We start from the raw sequence: 27,937 nt of genomic DNA on the forward strand, positions 1-27,937 counted from the left end.
ACACAGTATCTACTAATGACAAGTTTAAATGTTTATTTTAAACATGTTATAAATGAAATAAAGAAGCAGACCCTCACATAGTACTGCACAAAATGAAAGAAGTTCTAAATATCAGAATGTCTATGGACCATTCAATTAAATTGAACAGTGAATTAGTGAAACCACTAAGTTACTATCTTTTCCCTATATATACACACAAAGCCCTACATTTCACTCCTAAATTTAAGAAACTTGTACATTTGATGAAAACATAAATTTCTTACTGTGATTCTCTTCATATCTAGCTGTCGGAGCTGCATCATATGATGGAGAACAGTGTGTTTGTACCATGTCTCCTGAGCTATTGGATTGCCATCAAGGGTGATATCTGACAAAGATGAGGAATCAGCAAGGCACAGAATATCCTCAAAACTGTAACCAAAAAAGTTTAAAGTTTTAATGCCACAGAATATGAATAATTAAGAGATGGAAGATTTTATTTCTTAAGGATGGAATCAATATTAATGTTTACCTTTACTCAAAAAGAAAAAAGCACCAGTAAAATAAGATGCCTATGAAAAGTAACACATATATTAGCCATTAAAACCAGCATGATGACAACACAAAATGCAAGAAAAAAAAAGACAAGTACAAAAACCCCAAGAAAGATCCTGGGTGTTTGCAACGTCGTTAAATGCTGAAAGAAAAGCTGTGAAAGCATCATATCTTTAAAATATTGTTCCGAGTTCTACCGAACTCTACGGTCCACAGACACCAGCAAGTTGGATTTTAAGACACTAGACAGTTTCCTGGCAAAAATAACTGGCCTATGTACAATGTATTTAGACACGTACAGCCGCTATCTTGTTCCTTTTACTAAAGATGAAAGGTGCAAAGAGAGCAGCTGACCCAAATAAACAGTGTTCCTAAGCAGAGAATTACTTAAATTTGAAAAGAAAGTTGGAAGTTTGTTATTGTTTTTTAAACCTTCCACTCAAAAACCTGCTGTGCTTTGAATTTCTCAGCACATCAGAACATTCATTCAACAGTAAGGCGTGCCTGCTTCATCATGCTTTTAACTCCCTTAATTAGCAGCTTGATTTTAGTGCAAAACAGTCGTGCAAAAGATCTACCTTTTTATATATTTGCAAGCACACATAACAAAACCAGAGCTTCAGGAATTCAACTTCAAAAACTTGATATGCTATACTTATTGCACTGGAAGCCCAATCCAAAAGCGTATGAAGCTTTAAAGCCAAGTGAGTTACTCACTTTACTACTGAACATCTGCCTGCTTCCCAGCATGCAGACAGTGTCAAGTGGTGACCACTCTGTGGGAATGAGAGGCTGCTGGCAGTGCTCTCTCCAGCCTCTGTTCACAGTAAAGGAGTCTGTGACCTGCTCAAGTAACACAAAACAACTGTGGATGATGCCATGTCAGACCGACTCGGTCAACCATCTCCCTGAGTGGAATGTCTGCTCCTTTTCCCAAAAGTCCTCCTCCTCAAGTCCCATCCAACCAGCACTTCTGTTTCCTTCTTTCTTCCCAGATGAATTTATCTCTGCTAAAATAGCAGTTTCAGTGCCACCAAAAATAAAAAAAGTGAATTTGGGCTAACTTACCAAAAATATTTCTTCACAATGTTTTCAGATTCACCAAGTTATCAGTTTGAGTGTGCACAAAAATTACAAGCACTACATTCAATTCTTCCCTGTCAGAGCTGATACAAACCCACTTTTTCTGCCTTATATAAGAACGTGGCTCAGACTAAGCAGCACAGTATTCTGGAGGTGTATGCTCAACCTCCCCCCAATGTATGCATTCATATTTAGACATCTAGTAGGTGCAAACAGGACAAAGCAGCACTGGTCTTCTAATAGAGCCTGCTTATTGGGGAAGACAGCTGCTCCTTCCCTGTATGTTTCCATCAGTAATGCATCGATGATCAAGCACATTCTGCAAAGAGCTCTGGAGAAGGCAGACTTGCTACCCCACACACCTGCTATAGTCTGGCAGAACACCTAACGATGGAATTGCACATTCAAAAAACATTCAAAATAGAAAACCCTTTTTCATGTTTTTCCAGTTTTTCTATGTTCCTAATCACTACGCTACTGATGAAAACAGATGTTACCACAGCCAGCCTTTCATTCTTGTTGTATTGCTTTCATTCAAATATTTAACAATGTATTTATAATGTTTTCGTTCAACATTCCTCATTTCACTGAGGAAAGTAATTTTTTTCCTGCTTTGGTTAGGTTAAGAACATCCCTTCCCTCAGGTTTCCAACTCAGTAATCAATTGAAGAAAAACAATTATAAGCTCTTTGAGCTGGGAACCTGTTTTCCCACGTGGCCATATAACATACTTCACTAAATTTAAGAACCAACCTGGCACTGACCTGGAGAACACTTTAATGGTGAAAATACATATTTTGTTCCTACAATTAAAGAATGGTTTCCACCTGGAGGTTCTCCACACCTTGGATAAATCGATTAGAATATCTGCGTAACTGATTGTCTACACCAAGAATCAGTTGTATTAGCACAGCTGTTCCTAGAAAATACAATTTTAGAATTACCATATGGCACCTAATAAGCCCAGGTAAATAAGAGGAAAAATACTCAAGCATTCAGAAGGGTTGTAGTAAGGTTCAGAGGCAGCACAGCAATTCACTGCTATTATGGTTGCGTTTACTTCCAATCAATTTAACAGTATTAAGTCAAGTACTATATACACAGATGGGTCATTAATATAATCTTACATTTAACCCTTTTTCCTGTGGGGAGATATATCTACTACATATTTAAAAATGGAGAACTGAAGAGGTTTTTTAGCTTCCAGAACTGCTGAATCCAATGGAATGTCTTTTCTACAAGAAAAAAAACCACCCACAAACAAAAGCTACAAGCAATATATCTAGATCTACACACATAAATATATATAAGTATTTTGTTAAGACTGTTAAAGAGTTAACTAGATTCATTCAATTCACACAGCTGCCCACAAACATAGATAGATATTACAGTAGTCTGTCTGACAGTAAGATTTTATTTTTATATCTAATGTAACTAAAAGTTAAACCTAAATAGATATTTGCAGAAGTATTTGAATTATCTCCAGCCTTCATGAAAGCCAACACTAGATTTATCAACAGTTCATCTGAAACCCCAATGAATAAGTGAGAAAGTATTAATAAGTAAGCTACCAATTACATGCAGTTCAAGAAATGTAGTCAAAGAATGCACACAAACAGCAACGTAGGAAAGCTGTGTGAAATGTACCAAGTACATAAAGCAAACAGAAATTCCACTGACTGCAGTGATGCTCCCTCGTGGCACAGGAGCCAGATACTGCAGTCCCCTCATTGTTCTTGCCAGGCTAAGACATTTTTCAGAAAACAGAAACAAAAAGCACGTTCCAAGGCCAGAAATTATATAAGCAAAGCAAAATGCTAACTCTTTATTATGTCAAGCTAAAAAAAAAAAAGCAGAAACTGAAACAAGGGGGTCGGTTACGGGAAGAACATACTAACTGTTCCTGCAAGCTCATCTCTAATTCTGTTTAAATACTTAAACCCCAGGAGTATTTAGGGATATCCACTGCATTGGTACCTTAAAAGCCCAAAGAACACATACAAGTAGGTTGGAACTGTCTACAGAAAACATAATGCAGGTCAAATTAAAATATTCAAGTAGCTCTTATAATAAAAGCTCATATTAAGTATAATGTTTTACAGAGAAAATGGGTACCACAAGAATAGCATGCTATTTTCAGTAATTAGAACATGAGGCATCTTTCCCTGTCTAAAATTAAATTATTTGCTTCTAAGCAGCAAAGAAGGCTGGTAATGATTAAAGGGTAAAAGTAAGCATATACCTGACTGGAGATAAAATCAAAACAAGTGTGCCTGTACTGCTATCATTGCTTATTTTAATATTGGCACCAGTACAAAAACACAAATATAAAATATGTTGTAGACTAACTTTTCTTTATACCAAAATGCACTTAGTTACTTGAAACAATAGACTCTGCTTTGAAAGTTCAGTGATTCTGTTTCTGCCCTCTGATTTGAAATAGAAAGCACCAGGAATATACCCTTCAAACCTGATTCACATATGAACAAGAAAAAGAAAAGCATGATCTTACCTAATCCTCATGAGCAGAATCTGACTCAGCAGTTTGTATAACTCTATAAACACAGTGATGTTGCTTTGCCAGATATGTAGTTTAACAGTAAAACAATAGAATTACAGAACTACTTCTAATTTTCAGCATCATCAGAAAGAAAATGGTCATATTTAAGTTCAAAATCTAAGTTTTGAAGGAGGATCCCCACTCAAATGCAGATGGTTAAAATAAGTTTAAATATGTTTAAAGTAGAAAATGCACAATGGCTTAATTATACTCATACATAGGAAAAAATAAAAACCACAACCTGCATTCATCGAGTTTAAATTTTAATGAAATACAGCTCCAAGAGGATGCTTCAAATTACTTATAGGAAACCGAGTATTAATTCCCCTTACCTAGATATATTGTTGAAGCTGAGGAACAGACGCTGGAGACAGGGCAAAGTATCCACATCTTTCTAGAAGGAAAGATAGAGGCATAAATTCAGTAGCTGAAGGATAACATCTTTTGAACCTTTCTACTTTGCCTGGTGCAATACTTGCATTTCTATATACTATAAACTTGCTGCAACATTGATTTCTGTTGAACGTGCAGATCCATTTCTCCCTAATGCAGACTGCAAGGGAGTGTTTCAGTGCAGATATCTACTCTGCAGAACAAGCTGCATCACTTGCAAAGCAAATGATATTAAAGGAAAGAGGATGAGGCTGCTGCTGGTTTCTGAACAAGCTTTTGGGAAAGAAGCCAAGGTGCTGTCTCAGCATTTAAGCAGCAGGATAAATATGGTGTTTAAAAAAAAAAAAAAAAAAGACTATGCAGCAATAAGGTTGTTGAAGTGCAATGCTGCAGTGCAATCAGCACTACCTAGCAGCAGTAGCTGCTCTAAACAAGAATAATCTGAAGGACTCTGTCACCTTTACAATTTTATAAAAAGGAGCATGTTTTCAGAATGAGTAATCATGAACTCAATGCATAATAGAACTTTGTAGAAAACCTTAAAATAGCTCAAAATTTTGCTAAGAGGAAACACATCAAGCACGACTGAAGTTTATTTATGTAATAAAAATCCATAATGGCCAGACAGCACAGTTTGCAGTGATTCATTTACCACTCAGACTGTAGACCAAAAACCATCAGTTAACTGTGTGTCTCCTTATCCTACAAAGGAACACGCTCCAGCTTGTGATCAGTGGACATCAAACCATTACCCACAGCACAATGAAGTGGCACAGAGCTCATCACCTTGATTCCGGCTACAAATCAAATCTTCAGCTCTCTCTCCCCCCACCTGATCTGATACATTGCTATATATCATTCCATCCAATTAAAAGGAAAGCAAAAAAACAAAGGAGAGGAAAAAAAAAAAAAAGCCCACAAACCACCACCAGAACTAGAATTAAATCATTTATATTTTTAATTATACCCCAAATAAATTACATTCTTAAATAGAACATCATCTTCTGAAGCACTGCTTAGCTGAGCTACAGAAATTACAATCTGTTTCAAGAAACAAACCTGTATGGAAGAAGAGTCCTTGAATTTGTATGTTAGAACCAAAAAAGGTCAGAATATTTTTGTCCAAGAGAACCATCAAGATCTACCAAGACTTATCACCACAACTGATCGCATTTGCACAAAATTGCAGCAAAAACCAAACTGTTATTTCCTCCTTCAAGTTGTAAAATCAAGCATTGCAAGAAAATACCACAAGCAGAAGAGTATGGGATAATCTAAGCTTTGACAAACTTGAAATGCTGATATACTTTCAATAAGTAATAGCAATAGTGTAATCCTGGAAGAAAGGAAGGAAAGAACGAAGGAAAGGTGAGAGAGGGAGGAAAAGAGAAAGATGCTTTGTTTCTTACTATAGCAGAGACTTGATTATGACGAAGGTTGAGCTCCGTGAGTGAATCCAGTCCGTTGAGATTTTCTACAATGGACAGAAGGTTTCTGGCGAGGTTTAACACTCTCAGTTCACTCAAATGGTTGATGTTTTCTATTTTAGAGATCTATGAGAGAGGTATAAACACACACACTGTGTTTTATCTAAATACACGTAGTTCATACTTTTTTTTTTTTTTAAAATACATACAGATTAGAAAAGCAACTTAATAGCATGCTTATGTATGTTACTAACCACAAATAGTTGAACATCAGCTACTGTCTGCTGGAAACTGAGTACTAGTATTCACATCAGTAACATCTTTCTAGTCAGGCAGCAGTAAGATCAGTCAACACTCTCTTCTTACCATCTGAAGTTAGATTATTTCAGCTGCATTGTTTTAAGGCAGCAATCTTTAAGACATGCAGTTAAGACACCACTGTTAGGATCACACAATGCCAAAATGGGGAAATCATGTGCACAGCCGACCCTTAATTTAAGGCACTCAAGACACACATCTGAATCTGGTAGCACTTTTACTGCAAGACTTACATGGCATTGTACCTCCGTATTATCACAAATCTGTACTATTTTTGCTCCATGACTTAAAAAGCCAGCAGCAGCCACACAGCTATGCACAAGCTCTACAGGCAGGCTTTCCAGCAGGTCATGAGGACAAGAACATGCTGTGAGTCAGAAGCAAGTAGCTCCTGGACAACAACCCTCTGGAGAAGAACAAAGTTATCCTTGCACTGGAACTTGTAAGGCAGTTTTGCAAGCAAATAGTTGTTGGACTTGGGGAAATTACTCAAAAAAAAAAATCAGAAAATAGCAGCATCACTCATTTGGATACATGGCACACTTGCTCAAAAGCCCCCAGCAATTCCTTGCCAACTCACAGCTACCTGTGATCAGAAAACGGAAGGTTCAAACATGACTAAACTACGGAGAGAAGTCAGCTGCTCTACATCTATATGTTTAAAATAAGGCATTAGGAATTAAAACACGTGATATTGAAAGAATAATAATAATCAAGAGAATAACAAAAGCTACTGCCTCGTAAGTTTAATTGTTACTTCTGGAGATGCAATATCTTTTTAAAAGATATTAGTTATTGCTCTTCTGACATAATCTGGCTTTTTTAATTTCCTGCTGTCCATATTTCTCAGTGATGTACTCCATGACCCCTATCCAGGTACTCATTTCTCAGAATGGTCTGAAAACTATTCTCCAGAACTTACCCAGACATTTATGTAGGATTAGCATACAGAAAAGTATCACAGAGATGATCAACAGCTGCCATTGCACACAGGGACATTTGTATCACATTCTTACTCTAATCCATGTTCTACAGCAGAAAGAAAGCAGTCCTGTGGAAAAGACTGGCTTTCCACACCACACGCTGTGCATCCAACACTTGGTAGCTTCAAGGACTTTACAACTATGACAAATTCCCTTTCCATACCTGCAGGACCACTGGAGCCCCCAGCAACACCCATACCCAGCCATGCTGCCCCTCCTCAAAACTGCCAACAGCAATTAGATGGAAGCGAGCAACATAGAGACTGGTGTCATACAGCTCCCCAGTGATACCAAGCTTTCTGCTCATATAGATCAGTACAAATGTGGCTGTGCCAATTTCCAGAAATTGCAACTCTTACAATGGGAGAAGATGCAAGGCAGCTGGCATTGAACAGTCTGAGAGCACAATGCCATGGATAACAGTCATACAAACAAACCACATGTACATAGGCATCTAACTGTATGATATGACCTGAATATACTGCTGTAAAAAGTATCGTGGCAACTTTTCCCCATAAAAAGTACAGAAAAGTAGACAGCAAGAACAGCAACTAAATGACATTGAGTCCCTTTTTGAGTCAACTGCTAATTAAACAAATAGACTCTGTTTATGCGTATGACATGGCAGAAAAAAAGGGAACAGGACACAAAATATTAAAGCTAAGGAAAAGAGACACCATTGTCTATAACAATATATTTAGACTGAAATATTTGTACAAGCACAGCCAAGAGCAGATGGTGAGCACGAAGAGCACAGACCCCTGCAGATGTCTGTGGAGCCAGGATTACAGCATGTTACAATGCAGAATATCAATCCTGGCACTTTATTGCTATCTCTAGGACTATGATTTCATCAGCAGTTACAGAGATGCTGTCCGTTGCTTTGCTCAGCTCTGAGACTTGACTCTACTGGCCTTTCTCTATTCTCAGTCACACACGCATCCGTCCACCAGTTTTTGTTATGCCCTGTGCAGTAGCTAACAAGCAGGACCAACTCTTTTTAGAAGATCACAATATTTCTTTCAGCAAGAAAAGAAGTTGCCTTCCACTCCTCACTTCCATGCCCCTTCCCCCCTGCTTAACCTGCATCCTCAAGGTTTAGGCCAGCAAAGTACAAGGCCTGCTCCAAAAGTAACGCCTCCTATTTTGTTCTGTTGGCCCGCCACGTCGAAGGCAGACGTTGGCATACGGCAGTAGAAGCTGAACTTTCCCACCTGTATTCCATTACATGTTCTTGCCTTGCAATGGATGGCAGCAGAGGGGCAGTCTGACAAAATGACATCTGACATGGAAGTGTATGTCAAGCAGAGGTGGGACTGAATTCCTCCACGAGGAAAAAATGCAGTCACTGATGTTAACTGATGCTTCCTGAAGGTTCATGGAGACCAAGATGGGGATGGGAGGCACAGTGAGTGCTGCATTTCAGCAGCACTGACAGTAGGTCACCTCCACAGGCACAGATATTTACAAGCACAGCGTGCTGGCTCTAATTCATTACTGGCAAAAATGCACAGCTAATGGTGATGTCTATGTTGAAAAAGTGTGCTTTGTAACTAAGAATTTTCTTTACCATTATTCTGCTCTTTGTATCAGTTGCAGTTTTCATAGAAATAAATAGGAGGCCCTATTTGCCAAGCAACATACTTAACTCACAAAATTTAAAATGACAAAAAAAAAAAAAGATTTTTTTTAAAGTATTTAGAGAAATAAATTTCATTCTAAATACAGTTAGCCAAGTTCTGCCTTCATTAGAACCTTGTGAAATTCAATCAAGCTACTTCACTGAAGACAGAATAAAGTTCATGTCAACTCTAACCTAAAATAAAACTGAAAGAAAGGTTTTAAAAGGCATTTATACAGAACATACAACATTTATGCTGTTTATCTTGACAGAAAAGATGATCATCAAGCACCATTCTTTCCAAAGACCATGCAGATTGAGTTTGAAAGTACAGTATTTAGAAAGCAAATGTTTGTTTAAAAATTAAATAGAAATTGCAGTGTGTTAAGTATAAACTGCACACAATGGCACACAGAGTCCCTAAATCACAGAGCTCATGGTGTTCACATCAGTGTGATAGCCGTCGTACAGCTGCAGATTCTACACAGAAATTAAAGCAGATGGCATGAAGTTGCTGTGCCTGCTTACAAGTTTTTACTGTGCAGTCTTAAGAGCCTTGCGAAATCACAAAGGAAAACAAGCAAAGAAAATGACATGGCAGAGGAAATGGCATTTTGTCCCCTTTGTGAAGAGGTGTTACATGAGGTATTACACTGCTTTTTATTTTTTTATTTTTTAAGAACCTTATTTTGGACCTTTATTATAGGAAACCATTTTCTGCATTTAAAGTCTTGAAAGGTTCAGCATTAAACACTGTAGAATACTACATTTCAGGGCCTTAAAGCACATCCAGTTCCCATTGAATTTCTAGCTTGGCAGCAGCGAAGTCTCTAAGATCAGACCGAACCATATTAGCCAAAATATTCTGCACCCAAATAAATCAAAGTATTTTCCAAGAAATTTTCCTCTGTTTCTCCTCACCTCCAGTCTCTTGAAAACATTACAGTCTTAGAAGTTTCACAATCTGCATTCCATCTATGGGACTGACTTATACCCAAAAAATGAAGGAAAGAGAGACTAAGAATAAATCAGGAATGCAGCTTTGCTCTTAACTGTTACTACTCCATCAACAAGAAGAAACTGTGTCTATCTAGACTTCAGTACTATTAAAAAAAAATATTGATCATCTGTGTTATGCCTCAAAAAATTAACCAAAAATACTCTTAAAGAAAGAAACCAGCAAAACAAAACACTGAAATGCTGTGAACAACCTTTACTTCCAGACAGTTTCAGAACAGACGAACAGAAGCAATCAGAGCACACTGCCAAGGAAACACCCCAAAAATCAACAGACTCTTGCTGTCTAGTGCCATCAAATGTATGGGATTTATATACATCAAAACCACAGAAACGCTTTTATCCTAATCCCAAACACTGAGTGCCTTTCAGTGAGTGCAGTAATAAGATGTTGATACAGTGCTCTGCAGCTTAATCCCACAGCACTTTCCACTCATTCAACAGGGAGGCTTTTTGTGGCTTTACCAGGGACATTTTAGCCATGTATTTGTAACTCCTCTTTACTTTTTTTGCAGTTGTTATTATTATCATTATTATTATTATTATTATTTATTTTTAATATCAGTTGAGCTCCAAAGGATCTCTGGAGATCCTCTGGTCCAGCCCCTGCCTACAGCCTGCTCAGCCCCACGTGCTGCCAGCTTCTCCTCTTCAACACACCTGTGGCTCTTTGCTAGAGCCACTCTATCTTCCTCCTCTCCCTCCAAGCTACAAGAAAAGATGCCAGCAGTGATCCACTGTAGAAGTGTCATCAGATCTACCTGGAATGAAAACCATTCTGATAAAGCAGAACTGCTATCCATAACTGGTTTTGATTGTAAAACTGACCATACTTACAATAGATTTACTTTTAACCCTCCTGTGAGAACTGGGCAGAGCGTAACACCACAAGCCATCCAAGGAAACAGACGTATAAATGCCTAGTTAATATAATGCAAATCATACTTTCTATTATTTTCATATAGACAGTAAGCAAGACAGGCTTTTTGCACTGTTGGTTCTCATTACTCTCAACTGAATCCAAGAAAAAAATCTTGTATGTTGGAGGGAAAACACCGTGTCAACAGAACACTGATCTGAGTCCGCTGCTTTGAGCTATGCGTTAACACTTCACTTTTGATTCTACTGATCTGCTGTAGAAGTTGCTATGTTCTGGAATACATCTTTCCATGTTCTCAAATCCAATTCTGTAGATTAAGTGGGTTCTTCAGAAATCTGATATAGAGAAGTGTAAGAAGCTCCCAAAATCATAATGAAATAACAAGAGAGACCACCTACTCATTAGTAAACAAGCAAACAACAACCAGACTTAAAACCAAGACACTACTATTGTACAGTGTTACGAAAAATCAGCTTTACGTATTCAGTATACCTTTAAAAATAACAAATCTGTATGGCAGAGTGGTGTCTGAAATTATGAGTTCCTCAACTAGAGGAGAAAAGAGTATTGATATCAAAATTTGCCTAACTACAAGCTAGAAAGGAACAGAAAATAATTCATTAATGGAAGCCTTCATTTGGTCTGTTGCTGAAGCCTTCATTTGGTCTGCTGACGAATGCACTAACACTACACTGTGCCTCCAGCACACTGCTTGCACACTACTGGGTTAGTGGTGCAACTCACAGAAGCCACAGAGTTACTGCATCACACATAACAGTGACTCGTTAAAGTGCTCTTTTTTTTTTTCCCTACAGCATTTTAATTCCTCACTGTGAAGCAGTGATATAATAAAGAACACACACAGAAACCATAAGAAGTCAAAACTGTCAGAAGAAGAATCCAGAAAAAAAAAAAACAAAACATGCATAGGTCTTATATAGTCACAATAACCACATGTTGTTCAACAGCTCAATTATAGAACATTTTGTATCACATGTGTTTCAGATTTATTTTACAGAAGAATACTCTATCTGGCTTGCCCTTACATGCACCCTGTGCTGTTTCTGACAGAATCATTAGTAACCTTTCTCTCATACATTGCAGAGCTCAAGCTTCGAGCATCACAAACAGAAGCAGCTGCACAGTCTCACAATGAATAATCTGAAAGGACACCAAGTCCATTCAGAAGCCTAAACAAGAAGTTTGGACTCCTCCTGCTTTTCTCTCACACAGACCCAAGTCTTCTACAGGTACGTATGTGATCTTGATTCGTGAGATCAACAGAAGAAACAATGCAACGACCAATAAGAACTTAAATGCTTTTACGACTTTATGACTGTTTTAATTCTAACCACTCACACGAGATGACTGCTCCATGGGCACAAGTAAGTGCTGCCAGGCTTAGCTTACTCAGCATTAGAGCCTGCAACTTTCCAAATGCACAATGCTCCAAGTTTCAGAAAGCTGACACTGCAAATCAATCTGATATCATTACCTGATTTCTGGGAAGTTGCAAGAGTTGCCACCAATTCTCTTTCAAAAAGCAACGGTTTGAAGGACACCAGAAATGCATGATCTATATAAGATAACTTATTAATCAAGTTATTGTACTGTACCTGATTTCCATGAAGATCCAAAACATCAAGATTTTTTAGGTTCTCCAGATTTGAGATCTTCTTTATTCTGAAATGTTTCAATAATGACAGAAATTGTTTTTATTAGATTAAAAGTACCTTACATTTTCAAGCTAATACAAAACTTAGCTGCTCCTGCCTACTGATAGGAACAGAAAAGCAGAGTTCTCAACTCTCTGAAATGAATAAATAAGCCTTAGATTGCCACTTTCCTCTCTGGTCATCCTAGTGGCAATCTGCACTATCACTCTTCCTGGAAGATTCTTTCCAGGAAAAGAATCCCTGCACTGCTAGAAAACAAAGTCAACACACAACCTATGCAAAAGATAAGAAATACTATTACTGGCAAAAGGCTCTTCCCAAACCTGTTTAAAGCAAAACTGTAGTGACAGTTTTAAGATTTTGTTACAAGAATTGAGAATAAAACACATTTAACAGCTCTGCTGGCACTTCCTAGACAATACAGGTCTCTACATTTGGCCTAATTTCTTCTCCACCTGTACAGCTTCACCACCTCACCATAACGACGCCCTTCTGTCCTGTCCCATTTTCTCAGACGCCAAGCCCAGGTTACTGAAGCATCAGCAGCACCATCTGCTGGTTGGTTACATTAAACATCACACACATTATGCATTTGCTTCAAAAATTAAAAACCATGCACAGAAGCAGTAGAAAAGTCTCTTGCAGCAACTGCCTTATGTGACTTACAGCACGTATATCTCCTCCTGTCTGTCTCCAAACTATACCTCAATGTAAGCAAACTATACAGAACTACTGTAGCTAATTTTGGAAAATAACTCCTTATAGCAACTTAGTTATTGCTCCAACAACCCAAAATTTGCAATAACCAAAATGAATATCCACAGGTTAGATTTCAGCTATAAAAGCCAAAAACTACAGTAAAATACTGTACTATTAGAAGTTACTAAAATTCTTCAACTAGCATTTTACTGATAAGGGAAAGAAAAAGATCACTCTCCATTGGTTTATGTTTTGAAGTGAATGATGCATACACAGCTGAAAGATGAAGGCCAAGAAGTGCTGGTAACAGATTGGCTGCAACTCTCCTACAGCCAATGACCAGGGAGACACCCAGCACAGCAGCTGCAAATGAACTGGCAAGGCAATGAACTGAAGGTGCCAGCAAGTCTAATTCCTACCTTCTTCCTTACACAGTGAAGTTACAACGTACACAGAACTGGATGGCTCTTGGAAATGCCCATCTCTATCTATATTTTTTCTTGAGCTTTTTTTTTTTTTTTTTTTTTTTTTAAACTAGGAAGCTTGCTGTTATTAGACACCATTTAACAGGAGTGCACCCACTGGTCTCACAACCAACATCACAAGCTGAAAACCCTGTAACAGATGCAATGATAGATTACAGACACTATGCCGTAACAAAGTAGGCTGCTTAAAGCCAGTCATTTTTATTATACCTGTTCTTCCCCAAAAGAAGAACTCTCAGGGATCGCAGAGTTGAAAGCCCGCTTATTTCCTCGATCTGGTTATCATACAAATCTAAGAAAACAAGATGCTGCAGGTTGGAAATATTCTGGATCCGGGTTATAAAGTTGTGCTGGAAATTCAAAAGGCGAAGGTGATCTTCTCCATCGATAACTGGGCACACCGTCAGCTTCTGCCTGGAACAACAACAAAAAGCATCTTATGAAAGTAACTAATTTGTAATCGACCTTTTACTAACCTACACCAACTGAACTGAGAAAAGGGTATTATCTTGATTAAGAGGCTTGCTCACTAAACACCTATGGAATAGGAAAGTAACTCCTTAATGTAGAAAAATATAAACATATAGCAGAAGTGCTTTCAACATTTTCTTAAAGCCTCTCCTTCAAATTAGAATTTCTTTGTCACATGGAAGTTACTTGAAGAATTCACACTGTGACCACACTACAAATTCAGCAGATACAGCATGCCAATGTGCCATTCAGACCCCATGTAAGGAGCCTGTTCAGGTCAAATTTCAAAGCACACCAAGTTTATGTGCTTCTTTACATTACAGAACTTCACATTTGAAGTATAAATGCATGAAATGTTGAGAGTTACTTTGAAAGCTAAAAGATACCAAAAATGATGCTGATAACAGCCATTCTCACAGCAGGATTATCTCCAAAAGACATCCTACTGACCTCACAGAACTTTTTCTGACTACATAAGCATCACCAATAAACAAAACTAACTAAATAAAAATGTGCACACGCATTCACACAATTATTTACAATTGAATGTGGTTTTCACATTTAGCTTTTTTTTGTTGTCCTGGTTATGGAAACAAAGACACCCTACAGTTAATGCATCAGAGTACAACTAATGGAGACAAAGGCCTCAACTTTCTATTGATTTCTTGCACGACTTTGAATCCAGCTTTTAGTTTAAAATAAAAAACCCTACCTGCCTTAGATTATTATACCTGCCTATATATCCATACCTGCTGTATGGATATATGTGCCATCACTGAATTTTTACCACAAGGAAACTCATACAGAACATCTCAGTGGAACACAGGTCCTCTCTAGAAGAAGAAACAAAGAACAAGAAAAGCAGCCCGCCCCCCCCCACACCTAGCAGCACTGCTCAACACTCATCCCCTGAGACCAGCAGACACAAGAGCAGCAAGCTGCTGAGCCCAGACTCCACTCCCTGCTCACCTTTCCAGGGTGAGTCTATCCGAGTTCAGTATTTTTTCCTCAGCAGTACGTTGCAAGACAGGAAATGTTATTGATGAACTGCTCCCAAAATTTGCGCTATCTATCAGAAAATCATCAAAAGAACGCATGAACAACCACAAATTAATTTCATTAACTACCACTAATAGTTACTTCTTACTAAAAGAATTACGTGGTACATGAAATGCATTTTGCCTGCACTCAGGACTCTGGCCCACCAGTTTCCTGCCATTTTTAGTTTACAGATACACCCCTCTTGCAAACCTACATCCACTGAGCTCACATGTGACAGGGTTTTGGTTTTGTTTTTTTTTTTAAATAATTTGTGGTAAGCAGACAGTTTGTAGATGCTTTTGTTTTGATCAGAATTACCCAAAGCTGTCCTAAGACTGCATACTGGTTTCATAACTCCAATATCTGAACTTAACAAGGATACTATCTGTATTAAGAACAATCATAATGACACAGATCAAATATATGTTGATCCAATTAAAATCTAAAGCACTGAAACACAGGAGCAGTCCCACTGAGCCAGAAGCAAACGTGGATTCTTTCACACGTGAGTACATCTGTCACCCAGCTGTAACTGCTTCATGCTTCACACCGTTACCAAGGAAAAAACAGAGAACCTTTTTAAACATGCTTACAAAATAACCAACTCCATTTTGTTAATACAAGGAGAAAGAGGGAAAATGACCAAAATACCCAAAAAAACAAATAAGCAACCTATATGGCAAGCTTTAGCTTATTTAGAGTACAATCCACTGAAAGATACTGGTCAGAAACAGATCACTGTGCATGTATGCTATCACAAGAACACACAATCATCCATGTTTGCACTTTTTTTAAAGACGTTAATGGGAAAAAAACACAAATTCTTCACTAAGTAAGAATTAATTTCTTTACTTCTACAGAGAGCAACTTCCTTCTTATGTAGAACACATGATTAGTAAAAATAGCTAAATAAGTACAAAGGTTTGTTCATGCTTAGTTTGGTTTAGAAGCTTTTCAGTGCTACCTTCCAATTTTCCTTAGTGGCTGCTCTAATAAACCACTGTATAACAACCAATATTCTCTACATATCTTTCAAAGTGAAATGAATTGCTGAAGAATAAAAAAAAAAAAATTGAAACTTAAAAACAATCAGCATTGTTGCTAAAGTTAAAGACGTGCCTCAGGTTTTAAAGCCAATAAACACAAGGAATTAAAGATGACATTACTTTTTACTTTGTATGCCATAGCAGATCCCTACATTGCCCTTTTGTTACAGAAAGGTATATAAAAAGCCTAAATGTTTAAATGTCTTCATTAAAACTTGGAAGATAGCACTAGCAGTTTCCTGACAACGATCTCTTAATACACCATGGGAACAGGAGACAACACATGCTATGCAATTATACAGTCCATCAGCCAGTAGAGTCATCTTACAGGCTGTGACTGTTCAAATTAAATGCCTCGTACAAATAATAAGTAAATAAATACAAGGCTGGTGAGAACTTTACACTCTTACCTGAAGCATGTGAACTAATACTGTGACTGCTTTGTCGGGATCTGGGTTTTGCATGTATAGAAGACTCTCCAAATCCAGATAAAGAACCCGTGCTTTGCTTGAACTCCAAACCAGAAAGCTCAGTCAGGGTGGATGGCACTGGAAGATACAGCTGCTTACTGCGCACCAAAGGGCTCAACACTCTTGGGTCTCCTGTGGGGCAAACAAAACAAAACTTCACAATAGAATAAACTGCATAACAGCCCTAAAAATCAACCCACTCTGAACAGCTGTTGGTCTTTATTATCTACTGGGATGAATAAAGAACTCCCATACACAGATATTTCATTGCCAACAGAGCCAAACTACCTCCAATCCCAGCCCACCACTGTTTTTATGACAGGCAAGCAGCAGCAGTGCAGGTATGTGTCAGAGCTTTTCCAGGTTTTAACAGTTAACAGTGATGCCACCAAATACCTCACTTTTCAAAGCCAGAAGCACTCAAGAGGAAAACCATCTCTTCACAACTTGGAATCAGATTTTGTCTATACACATACACTAGACATCCGACAAGAGGTGATGGTTGAGAACTGCATGGCTTCAGGGGGCAGAGGAGTTGAGCAAGGCACTCACAAATATTGTGGCTCTGTAAGTGAGAGAAGGAATGCTCCTCCATGGGCAGAAAGAGCAAAACAAAAAACAACAAGCAAAGCCACCTGCACTAGGGAGAAGAGATAGGAGTTCCAGGATATAATGCGCTCAGTTAGGAAAAGCAGTTATATACAAAAGCCAGTAACATTTTTCTACTCATAATAAAGCCTTTCTTTACTGTTTAGCTCATAAGAAGAAATTTAAAAGCCTCTCCCTCCCACCAAAAAAAAAAAAAAAAGAAGAAAACAAACCAAAAGCCTCCTGAGCATCACCTTGCCTTCCTGAATAGCTTTTTTCCAGGTCGTGCTGCAAAAGTCTGCTGTGGAGAGACGAGGGTTCTTTACTTATCTTGAAGTCAAACTACAACAAAATGCATGAGAGAAACACTGAGGTCTTCAAAGGCAAACAGTGTCCTCAAACAGACAAACACAGCCTCAGAAACAAATACAGTTCTCACAAAACAAAGGGGGAAAAAAACCCACACACACACTGCCCTAAAAGACCACTGCAACCATGGAAGGAGGAGGAGGGGTACAGAAGGAAGCATAACAGGTCACACACTGAATTTACGGCAGGTACAGGATAGCCCAGCAGCTTCACTCCACACATCCTCACTAAATACACCACGAGAAGGCTATCAGCTACACGAGGCAGCGAGTCAAAAACCAACACGCCGCTGCCGAAAAGGCGATCCCCATCCGAAATGACAGACACGTGGCACAGAAACGTGACACACAACTGCACGAATCCACCTATCTACTGAAGAAAGAAAACAGCAATTACTGGCTTGGTTTTAGCGGGTATCGCGGATGTCTGGATCAGCAGCTGGAGCCCGCAGCTACCGGCCTGAGCACGGGAAGAGAAAAAAGACAGCATTACGCTTTCCTAAAACGTGCATAGATACAGCGGGCTCATTGAGCTTCCGAGGACGGCACCTCCAGCACGGCAGCAGGAGCCCCACCCGGCACCGCGCTGAGGAACGCCTTTGTGCCACAGCGGGAAACAAACGCGACTCACGCTCACGGGTCCGCGACAGGCGGAGCTCTTCGCTCACGCACTGAGGAGAAACCGCCGCCGCCGCGCGCCACCCGCCCCGCGCTGCAGCCGCCCTCACGGTGGCACCTACCGGGCCGGGCGCGGCCCGCGAGCCCCTGCCGGGCCGGCACTTGCTGGGCACCATCGCCACCCGCCTCCCTGGGGTCGGCCGCCGCCCCTGTCGGAAATCGCTCCGCCGTCACCGCGGCAACGGCCGCTTCCGGGGAGGCGGGCTGAGGGAGGCACCGCCGGGCTCTCCGCCCCGCCCGCCCTCAGCGCTCCCGCGCAGCGCCGCGCTCTCGGGGCGTTGCCGGCTGTCCCGCAGCGCCCTCGGAGCGTCACTTAACCACTGCCGGCCGTCGAGCCTTAAGGGTCTTCGCGGTGTTGTTCTCTTAAAACACGGTAGTCCAGCGGCGGTCAGATCAGCTCTGTGTGTGCAGTGCTGTCACCTTTCATCTGCGCTAATGGCAGAACCGCAGGAGCAGGCAGGGATCACCGGGGAACCGCCGCACAGCGCGCGGGCTGCTTGGAGCATCTCCAGAGGAGAGCCAGCCCGTCCGTGCGCAGCCTGCTCGGTGCGAGGAGGCCGCTCCACCCGTCCGTCGTTACCCCAGCATCAGCACGCCAGGACGATGGCGGCGGGGCTGCGCAGCCATAGCGCCGATCTTTGCCCAGACGTGGCGGCACGCGGAGCCGGTCCGCAGCCCAGCGGAGCGCAGAGCGGAGCTGAGCGCCGCAGACATGGCGGTGATGCCTCACGGAGGGGCTGGGCGCCGTGACGGCAGTGAAAGCCAAATGCTGACAGGGAGATTTGCGGTTTGAGTCCGACCGTGAAAACGCAGCTGTCACTTTAATAGCAGAACCAGCCCTCCGAAATGCAGCGTTGCGCACCGAGCTAACGGAGTTAAGGCGGCTCGATATCTCCATCGCGTCTTGTCGGGGATGCCTTTACTCCATTTGAATTCCACGCGGAACCGCTTTGCAAAACCTAACGCCGCTCGGCCACACGCGCCTTAGCCTCGTCACTGCCCGCTTCGATCCCTGCGGCCGCGCTCACCCCGCCGAAGCCCCGCCGCGGCTCAGCGCCGGGCCGCACGTCCCGGGTCGCGCCCCGCCGGGCGGCGCCGATCCGCCCGCCGCCAGCAGAAGGAGGAGCGGCGGACGGGCGGCGGCTGTACCCGGAGCCGGGGGCAGCGCGGCGGGGAGGGAGCGTCGCGGGCCGGACCGTGCCCGAGGGGAGCGCCAACGCGGGACGGGCGGAGCGCCATGGCGCAGCGGCAGCCCGGGGAGGAGGAGCACGGGGCCGCCGGCACGGAGCTCGCGGCGAGCGGCGGCCCGGTGCAGATCTGCGTGGCCGCGGAGGAGGAGGACGAGGAGGAGGAAGGCGCGCAGTGCCCGGCGGCGCGGGGAGGCGGCAGCTGCAGCGAGGAGGACTCGGGGCGGTGCGGGCGCTCCAGGTGAGCCGAGCCGGGCCGCCTGTCCCTGCGGGGCCGCGGCTGACGCAACGGCGGCGGTGCGGGGCGCGGCCCGGAGCGGAGCGGGACTGGATGTGACGCTTCGCAGCGGTCGGTCGTTTCGCTGCCCCGAACCGAAAGGGCCAGAGTGGCTCGGTTTGGGGGTTGTGATGGTTGTTGTTCTCACTGTGCTTGGCAGAGCATCGTACGGATGTTCTGCAGTAGAGTAGATATGATATGCCCCAGCAGATATTTCTGGGGCTTTGGACCCGAGTTGCACAGAGGTGAAATAACGACCGCCTTATAACCTACTCTATGTCTTACTGTTTGATAACGCCAATAGTGCTCTCTGTGCTGAAGTGCGAAAATCAGCACAGCACGACCTGTGGCAGCGCACCGTGTGAGCATCCTTCCTTAGCAAGGGCTTCAGAACACACGCCTTGAGTTTGAACGGTAGGAAATTCAGAGCTTGCCCTCAGAAAAGCAGTGCGTGTATAGATGCTCTTGGGTACAACACTGAGGCCAATTTGTGCAAACTCATTAATAGAAGGATTTTTGTTATTTTTAATGATGCATAAGTTGACAAAATGAGGAGAAGTAAGGCTGCTCCTGAAGGAGGACTGGTTCCACTTTTCAAAGCTTTCTCAGTTACTGGTTTTGGAATGCACACTCTGCTCTGCACTTACTAGGTGGTGTGAGTCCTGCTGGAAGTGGCGCAGAGCACTGTGAGCTGAGCTGGCGTATAGAGCATGTAGCAAATGAAAACTGCTCTTCATGGTCAAGACACCACAGTTCTAGGGGAGCCCCATGAATCATCTGGTGTTTGTTCCCTGGTCTCTTAGCTGCCAGGTACTTCAGAAAAATATACAGACTTTATAAATAGAAGTTGCTCCTCTGTAATGTACAAAACACATGCATAACCAAATATAATTCTTGCCCAAATTAAATGTCTTTTGAATACAGCCAGACACAGGAATCTGACCTTCAAAGGTGAAAGATTTTTATGATGACATCAGTTCTGCAATCGAAATTGAGATTTAATGATTGCTGCAGCTATCGGTCCTGCTAGCTTACATCATACCTACTGTTACCAGTTGGTTGTTAACACGTTTCCACTGCCTTGAGCGAGCATGCTGTTGGAACTTCGGTTTCATGGTGTTTATTATGTTGCCACATAGTGCAATATCATCTTTCTTCCATAGATTCAGGAAAAGCATGTCAAAATGATTCCATTTACATTAATATATTGTTTGTGAGTTTTGATATTTTAGATCCCAAATTTACGCAGATATGTATCTACTTTTTTTTCACAGTGTTGACTGACATTGATTCATAACCTAATTAACCTTCAGAGTCATACCCTCGAGAGGTGGTACCACTTGGTCATTACTAGGAGTTAACGTGCAGCTAATTACAAATTTCTGCATTTGCAGGAAGGGGAACTCCCAATACAATACTTAGTGACAGCTACTGTAAGAGCTCTAAAGATTTTGTGAAAGCTGAGCTGTCTGCCAGATACAGAAATGGCTTGCAGCTCAAAGTGTGAGCGATATTTCATGTTTTACATAGGTGAAATGAGATGTATCACCCTGACTCCATGTGTTAACACTTCAGTAAGAACAGAACTGATGCAGTCCATTTTTTTTTTTCCAAGCATGATGCTGCATTTTCTTTCCATCTGAAGCTTCAAAATACCTGCAAATTTCTGTACTAGTAAAATCTGTAAAAGTTGTAAGCTCCATCCTGAATTCAAGGTAAGCTCTACTTAGCAAAGTGTGGATATGTTAAAGTGCTGACATACACGATTTCTTCTGCACATACTACTCACAACAGGTAGTGAATGGAAAACGAGAGGTTGTGGGCTGAGAGAATGAAAAACAATCACTTTATCTTGTTTTCCTTCCTTCTCAAATCAGCAACAACTGTAGGCCACCGAAGTTTTTTTACTTTCTTAATAACAGCTTCATCTGCAATCCTCCACTTCCAACACCTTCTGATGACTGAAATTCGGGTTCTTTTGCTCTCACTCTTCTCACGGAGATTTCTAGGATTGTGTGACAGACTGCCTGTGCGTAGCTGTTGCGCAGGGGAAGAGCCATAAATAAATAGCTAGCTTCCAAAAGCCTGCAGTAACCGGTCACATCTGGGAGCGCAGTGTGTTCCCTGTGCAGAACCCGCTGACCAGAGCAGTGTGGGCTCTGCTGCCAACCCAAAGGCGTGGGCAGCCCAGCAGCACACAGCACATCAGCCTGCAGTAGGACCAAGCTCTCCAGTTTGTGCCCACAAGTAAAGGCTGCACGGTGAGGTGAGTCAGTAGCCTCCGCCTGCCTACAGAGTTGCCCTCTGGGGCACCCTCGTGTGAAGCCTGCTCCCTCTTGTTCAGTGATCTCACAAGCTCTGCAAAAATCACTTTAAGAAAATTTTGAGAAAATGGCTCCTCTTTTTTATCACTGAGGTATATGGGAGACAGTATGAACAATAGCAATTATGTGATTTTTAAGGACTGGAGAACGTAGTGGATTATTTTATTTTATTTTATTTTATTTTATTTTATTTTTATTTTTTTGGTAGGAACTTTTGTAACAGCCCCGCAGCAAAACTAGACAGCTAATAGCTTTGGAAAAAAAAACAAATAGCTCTAAGACCGCCACTATAATTCTTATAACAACATCTGTGGCTGCAGCATGTGGGTGAGCTGCTTGCATCAGTGCTGGACAACAGCTTAAAAGGTTGTTTGTATTCCAGCAACAAACACGTGGCTGTAATGGGATGTGGCAACAAGCTGGTCTCAGTTCCATGGCTCCAACATCTTTTTTCAGGACAAAATCCTCGGCAGTGCTCTACTTTGCAGATATGTAGATAGCAGCATGGAAGGGGGAGACAGGAAATTTGTGTGATCTCTTAAGCAGCCTGCCTGTATGTCTACAGCATACAGCTGTTCCTGAGGGATACCACGTGAGCTGCTACCACAGCACAGTCCTTAATCTGACACCTACAGAGAGCTCCAATCCCTCAGTAAACTGCCAGTGAAGTTAGCCGTCACTGTACAGCTGACCTGTAAAAAGTTCAGCAGTCCTGGCAGTCTGCATTTCTCTCTGGATACTGGCTGCTGAAGTGCATTCATAAAGTGAAAATGCTTGAGAAAAATATGGTTCCATCAGTTTAGAATATGAATTCCCTGTTATACTCACGAAGCACAGAAATGTTGACACCTTCATGCTGAAAAACCAAGTGCTGCCACAATGAAGACTAAACTCCTGTGCACTTGTATTTCTTGTTTTGGTGTAAGATTTGAGCTGGCAGTGTTTTCAAGACACTAGTAAACATGTGTCATTGTTCCACACTGAGATCAGCTTTTGGCATGAGCTCAGGAATTTGATTCGTTACGCTAACTGGAAAGCATCATCTGAGCCAGCCTCAGATGGACAGGGCTCTACCTATTTAGTTCCTACGTATAAAAGAAGCTGGAATAGACACTATGGGTATTCATTTTCACTTCGTTGTTTATTTTTTTTTTAATTTTATTTTATTTTTGTTGTTGTTGTTGTTTTGTTTTGTTTTGTTTTTTGTTTCATTCTTTTACTCTATTAATAGGAGATGGAATCCTGTTAATCAAATTATCTGACTGTTTTGCAGTGGTGGGGAAAATGATGATGACTCAGACCAGAACTGGAAACCACCAGAAAATGACCTGATCCAGAAGTTGATAGCACAAATTGAATATTATTTCTCAGATGAGAACCTTGAGAAAGATGCCTTCCTTCTGAAGCATGTGAGAAGAAATAAGATGGGCTACGTCAGTGTTAAACTCCTCACTTCTTTTAAGAAAGTAAGTTAACTTTTTAAAAGTTAAAAGTAATTTGCTTTAAAAAAATATATAGCAGGGATGAAAAGAACTTCTATAGGCAGTTCTACAGTCTCCCTCTTTACCTGCCTCTCTGAGGCCTTGACTCAGTTTTGATGCGATGGCGAGGTTTGTTCTCATCTATGACATCAACTTATAACTCTTTCATGGTTGCCTGGGAAATCAAAGGCATTTACAGGACTACACTGTTGAATTCTCTTTCTGGGGGGAGTAGGGCATCGTGAGTGGAACAATGGATAAGATTCATTTCCAGATCAGCTACACACGAGTAACTCAGTTATCCTGGTAAAGTTACTTTGTCGTCTCTGAGAAAGGCCTCGGCAAAAGCATGGAGATCCCCAAAACAAACAGAAGTATTAGAGGTTATTAAGCAATTAAAGTAACCTTAAGTTGAGGTGGTTTTTATTCATAATTCTTTGGTTGTTTTGTTGTTTTTGTTTCACATAAGCAACTCCCTTGTATGCCCATGTAACAGTTTTTAAATTACATTTTAAATACTTTGTCAGGATTGTAAATCTTTGCAAAGCTATTCCTTACAGAAGTTAAGGCAATCTGAGCTTCCTCAGACCACTTCAAGCAGATTTCAGTGGTAACAGTTAAACTCTCAAAAACTTCTCTTTGGAAAGGCAGAACTTCTGTGAGAATTTCCCCCCCCTTTTTAACAAAGATTTTTGAGGGATGAAAAGTGAGTTCCGTGAAAGTAGTATGCAGATCAAGCCACCAAACAACATGCATTTTGGCCCTGTTTAGACCTGGATGTGGAACCACTTCAGCAGGCTTTAAATTATTATGAAGTAATGTTTTCCAATCAGGTTTAGTATCAGTTCCTATTTAACCTATTTTAATAGGAAGCTTTCTAGAAGCTTGCTCATGCCCATTGCAGTGGGAAATCTACTTTTTTTTTTTTGCTCAAGTCTGCTGTGTGTAACTTAAATCTAGGTTTGGCTGTAGACTAGAGCCTGAATCTGCCTTGGATATTCACTGAGTTGTTTGTGTGGGTTTGATCAGATGTGCTGCCTAAACTGTGTCTGTCTTCAAGGTGAAACACCTTACCCGTGACTGGAGAACCACAGCCCATGCACTGAAGTACTCAGACATGCTTGAGCTCAACGATGATAACAGAAAGGTTAGAAGAAATACACCAGTTCCAGTGTTTCCAAGTGAAAACCTCCCTACCAGGATGTTACTCGTGTATGATATCCACATGATTTCTGAACTGCAGGGTCTTAATAAACAAGAAAATGGATGTATACAAGAAAAAGTAATGGAGTATCTCCTCAAAGCTTTTGTAACTTTTGGTGTAATTTCATCAGTTCGTATTCTCAAGCCTGGTAGGGATCTGCCACCTGATATCAGGAGGTTCAGCAGTCGGTATACACAAATGGGAACACAAGAATGTGCAATTATAGAGTTTGAAGAAGTAGATGCTGCTGTACAGGCTCATGAATTCATGTGTGCTGAAAAGAAAGAGATGGGCATGAAAGTTGTCCTAATTGGCATGAAACCTCCAAAGAAAAAGGTTCCTAAAGACAAGAACCGTGATGAAGATAGCAAGAGTCTTAAAAAGGTTAGATCCCTTAATAAGAGAGTCGAGGAACTTCAGTTTACTGGTGATGAATCATCAGCAAATAGCTCTTCTGAGCCAGAGAGTAATCCTACATCACCTCTGTCAGGACGCAGAAGTACTGCAACAAGTACTACAAATAAGTTGAGTCCCATCATTCACCCAAACAACCATCTGAGCCCTAACGTATCACCCAGGTCAAGTCCTTGGAACAGTCCGTCCTCTCTAAGAAAAGTGACCAAAAAGTCTCCACTGGCTGAAGATGGCAAACTTAACCCAAGTACTAGTCCTGAAATTCCAAGAAAATGTACAGATTATTCTTCAGATAGCAGTATTACACCTTCTGGTAGTCCCTGGGTACAGAGAAGAAAAGCTCAAACTATAACACAAGAGAAGAGTCCGGTCAGCAGCCCCATGTTAGTTCGGAAAATACAAAATGCAGATGGTCTACCTGTAGGGGTGCTGCGGCTGCCTAGAGGTCCTGATGGCACTAAAGGATTCCACAGCGGCTGTGAAAGAAGGAAAGCTATGAAGAATGAATATCTCCAGCTTTAAAAAATAACTTCACAAGTCAGTCAAGTTCTTTTGTTCAAGCCTGGTGAAAGACTGTCACTTAAGTGACTGAGTTGAGTCAGTATTTAATTTTTAAACATTTTATATTCATATGGCGACTTTACCATTTGTATGTTTGTATTTTCACTTCGTCGAATCACAGAATAGTTAAGATTGGAAGGCACTGCTGGAGATGGTCCAGCGCACCTCTTCTGTTCAAACAGGGTCAGCTGCACCAGGTCACTGAGCACCGTGGTTGGGTTCTGAGCATCTGCAAGCTCTCTGGGTAACCCATTCCAGTGTTCAAACACCCAGACAATGAAATAGAAATTGTTTCCTTATGTTCATAAAGAATTTCCTGCGTTCAGTTTGTGCCCCTTTTCTTTTTACTAGATAATACTGGGGAGAGCCTGGCTACATCTTCATTCCTTCCCCTTGGATGCTTAAATGCATTGATGAGATCTGCTTGAGCCTTTTCCAGTCTAAACAGCTTCATCTCTTTCATCCTCTCATGTGAGAGATGCTCCAGTACTTTAACCATTTACGCACTTGCCTTCTGCAGTACTCTTCTCTGCATTGGTTCTGCGTTCATTTGAAATGCCTGAATACTGAAGCAGGCAAGTAAGATCATTAACACAACTACGTTATTTGCAAACCTGAAAAGCAGTGTCAATGTTTACTGTTTAGCAGTTGTATTACAATAAGCTTGGTATGAATTCCTCCTAAATCCTAGCAAACATAAGTTTTGAAGACTTTCTGGGTTTGTCTCTAACTCTGAGAAATGTGCTACAGTCAGCAGTTGCTCTCTGCACGTCTCCCAAGTCACTTGTTTAATAGGACCAAAGTGCTTGTTTTCTTGTGATGTGAAGACTGAGCATTGAAGACTGTTTTATAAGTTTTATCTCATGTAATCAGATGGAAATAAACTAAATATTAACTCAGTCTAAATCTATTTCTTTCACTTCAAAAGTAAGAAATTCTAGGAATATTTACTCAGAATTTACAGTGCATTCAGTAAAGTGCCCTCTCCCCCTACTATCATTTCAGTGGTAACACTTCACACTGTAAATAATTGCAGTAACACACTGCCAGAGACTGATTTACAGAAATCCATTAGCTCTGTGTATCACTGTTCAGCCACTCAAATGTATTTCCCTAATATTTTCCTTTGACTTCACATAAATGGAATCCTCCAAGTTGACTCCTGACTTTGCTTACTGGCAGAAGCATTGTAAAATACACATTATTTGTTATAAACAGATAATATATATATATAATTAAATGTTTTGTTGTTGTTTCTGTTTTCCTTCTGTTTATTAAATCAACAGCATATCTGCAAGCATCTAAGAGACAGGTGAGTACACAGTCTTCAGATGAGTGATTCTCTAATTCTAGACTAAGTACAACTGCATCATCTCACTGTGTATCCAGAACAGCCCTGCTTCATTGATAACCTTTTACTACGAACCTATGCAGCACCCATGTGTCATCACGTGCCACCCTGTTTTTATCAGAACTACAACTGATCCAAAGCAATGTTTTGGAGACACTCAGAAATCAATTAAGTGGAAATACTGGGAAGTGTACATAATATAAAGTTAAAATTCTCAGGGGCACCGTGTGTTTGCTTGAGAAAAAAAAAGCTGGACACAGTGATGTTCACAGGTCTCTCTGAGTGAGCACACTTAACATCTGAACATTAAAACTCAGAAATTCTGTGTAACACTTAACAGTTTGAAACTAGAATCCCAGACACTAATTACAAATCCTATTTCGTGTTTGAAGTTCTACACTCGACAGATACAATGAACAAGGATGACAGCTGTAAAGTGAACTTCTAGTTGGCAGCTCTCCTTTGCAAATAAACCAAATACCATTAGGAGGAGTTGTTAGGAGGACGTAACCTCAAAAATATTAGAAAACTTACAATAGTGTTATCTCACATAAGCATAGGTCCATTTATCCCGGGATTAAGATATAGCTAACTGTAACATGCCAGAGCTGGATAACCTGTCTTTGAACAGGTTTTCTTTCTTTTTATTTCCTCTTTTTAAACAAGGAAGCAACCCCCAAACACTTGTACCCAAGGAGCTATTTCCTTAGAAAGAACCAAGTCAGACAAACAGCAGGCACCACAAGATAACGTAACCAGCAAATCTATTTGAACAGTAACTTCAGTAACTTAAGATACTG

General features: G+C 41.0%; 2 protein-coding genes across 8 annotated transcripts in view; one reads left to right on the plus strand and one right to left on the minus strand.

The window, feature by feature from the left end:
* Positions 1 to 18,793, minus strand: part of LRRC49 (leucine rich repeat containing 49) — a 36,675-nt gene extending 17,882 nt beyond the window's left edge. The window contains exons 1-10 of one of the 7 annotated variants that reach the window (XM_052671808.1): positions 18,657 to 18,793; positions 17,836 to 18,120; positions 17,547 to 17,634; positions 16,645 to 16,836; positions 15,117 to 15,216; positions 13,887 to 14,090; positions 12,433 to 12,499; positions 5,980 to 6,123; positions 4,510 to 4,571; positions 264 to 411 (exon numbers count right to left, since the gene is read on the minus strand). In XM_052671808.1, the coding sequence (XP_052527768.1) occupies positions 264 to 411; positions 4,510 to 4,571; positions 5,980 to 6,123; positions 12,433 to 12,499; positions 13,887 to 14,090; positions 15,117 to 15,216; positions 16,645 to 16,836; positions 17,547 to 17,634; positions 17,836 to 17,883 (1,053 nt within the window). In that variant the 5' untranslated portion in view covers positions 17,884 to 18,120; positions 18,657 to 18,793. Of the gene's footprint in view, positions 1 to 263; positions 412 to 1,251; positions 1,458 to 4,129; positions 4,173 to 4,509; positions 4,572 to 4,656; positions 4,988 to 5,979; positions 6,124 to 12,432; positions 12,500 to 13,886; positions 14,091 to 15,116; positions 15,217 to 16,644; positions 16,837 to 17,546; positions 17,635 to 17,835; positions 18,159 to 18,400; positions 18,527 to 18,656 lie in introns of those variants that run through there. The other 6 variants (XM_052671804.1, XM_052671805.1, XM_052671806.1 and 3 more) reach the window with 6 other exon arrangements.
* A 729-nt stretch (positions 18,794 to 19,522) lies between these two features.
* On the plus strand, positions 19,523 to 26,685 carry LARP6 (La ribonucleoprotein 6, translational regulator). Its single transcript, XM_052671674.1, has 3 exons — positions 19,523 to 19,766; positions 23,400 to 23,592; positions 24,668 to 26,685. The coding sequence occupies exons 1-3, from the start codon at positions 19,576 to 19,578 to the stop codon at positions 25,745 to 25,747; spliced, it is 1,464 nt and encodes a 487-aa protein (XP_052527634.1). The 5' UTR covers positions 19,523 to 19,575; the 3' UTR covers positions 25,748 to 26,685.
* The last annotated feature ends 1,252 nt before the right edge of the window (positions 26,686 to 27,937 follow it).

This window comes from Tympanuchus pallidicinctus, unplaced genomic scaffold (assembly GCF_026119805.1).
Source record: "Tympanuchus pallidicinctus isolate F22 unplaced genomic scaffold, pur_lepc_1.0 scaffold12, whole genome shotgun sequence".
Lineage (NCBI taxonomy): Eukaryota > Metazoa > Chordata > Aves > Galliformes > Phasianidae > Tympanuchus > Tympanuchus pallidicinctus.

Coding starts and splice junctions, on each gene's coding strand:
- LARP6 (XM_052671674.1), top strand. CDS start 19,576: ATGGCGCAGCGGCAGCCCGGGGAGGAGGAGCACGGGGCCGCCGGCACG. Junction 19,767..23,399: donor GGGCGGTGCGGGCGCTCCAG/GTGAGCCGAGCC, acceptor ACTGTTTTGCAG/TGGTGGGGAAAATGATGATG. Junction 23,593..24,667: donor TCCTCACTTCTTTTAAGAAA/GTAAGTTAACTT, acceptor TCTGTCTTCAAG/GTGAAACACCTTACCCGTGA.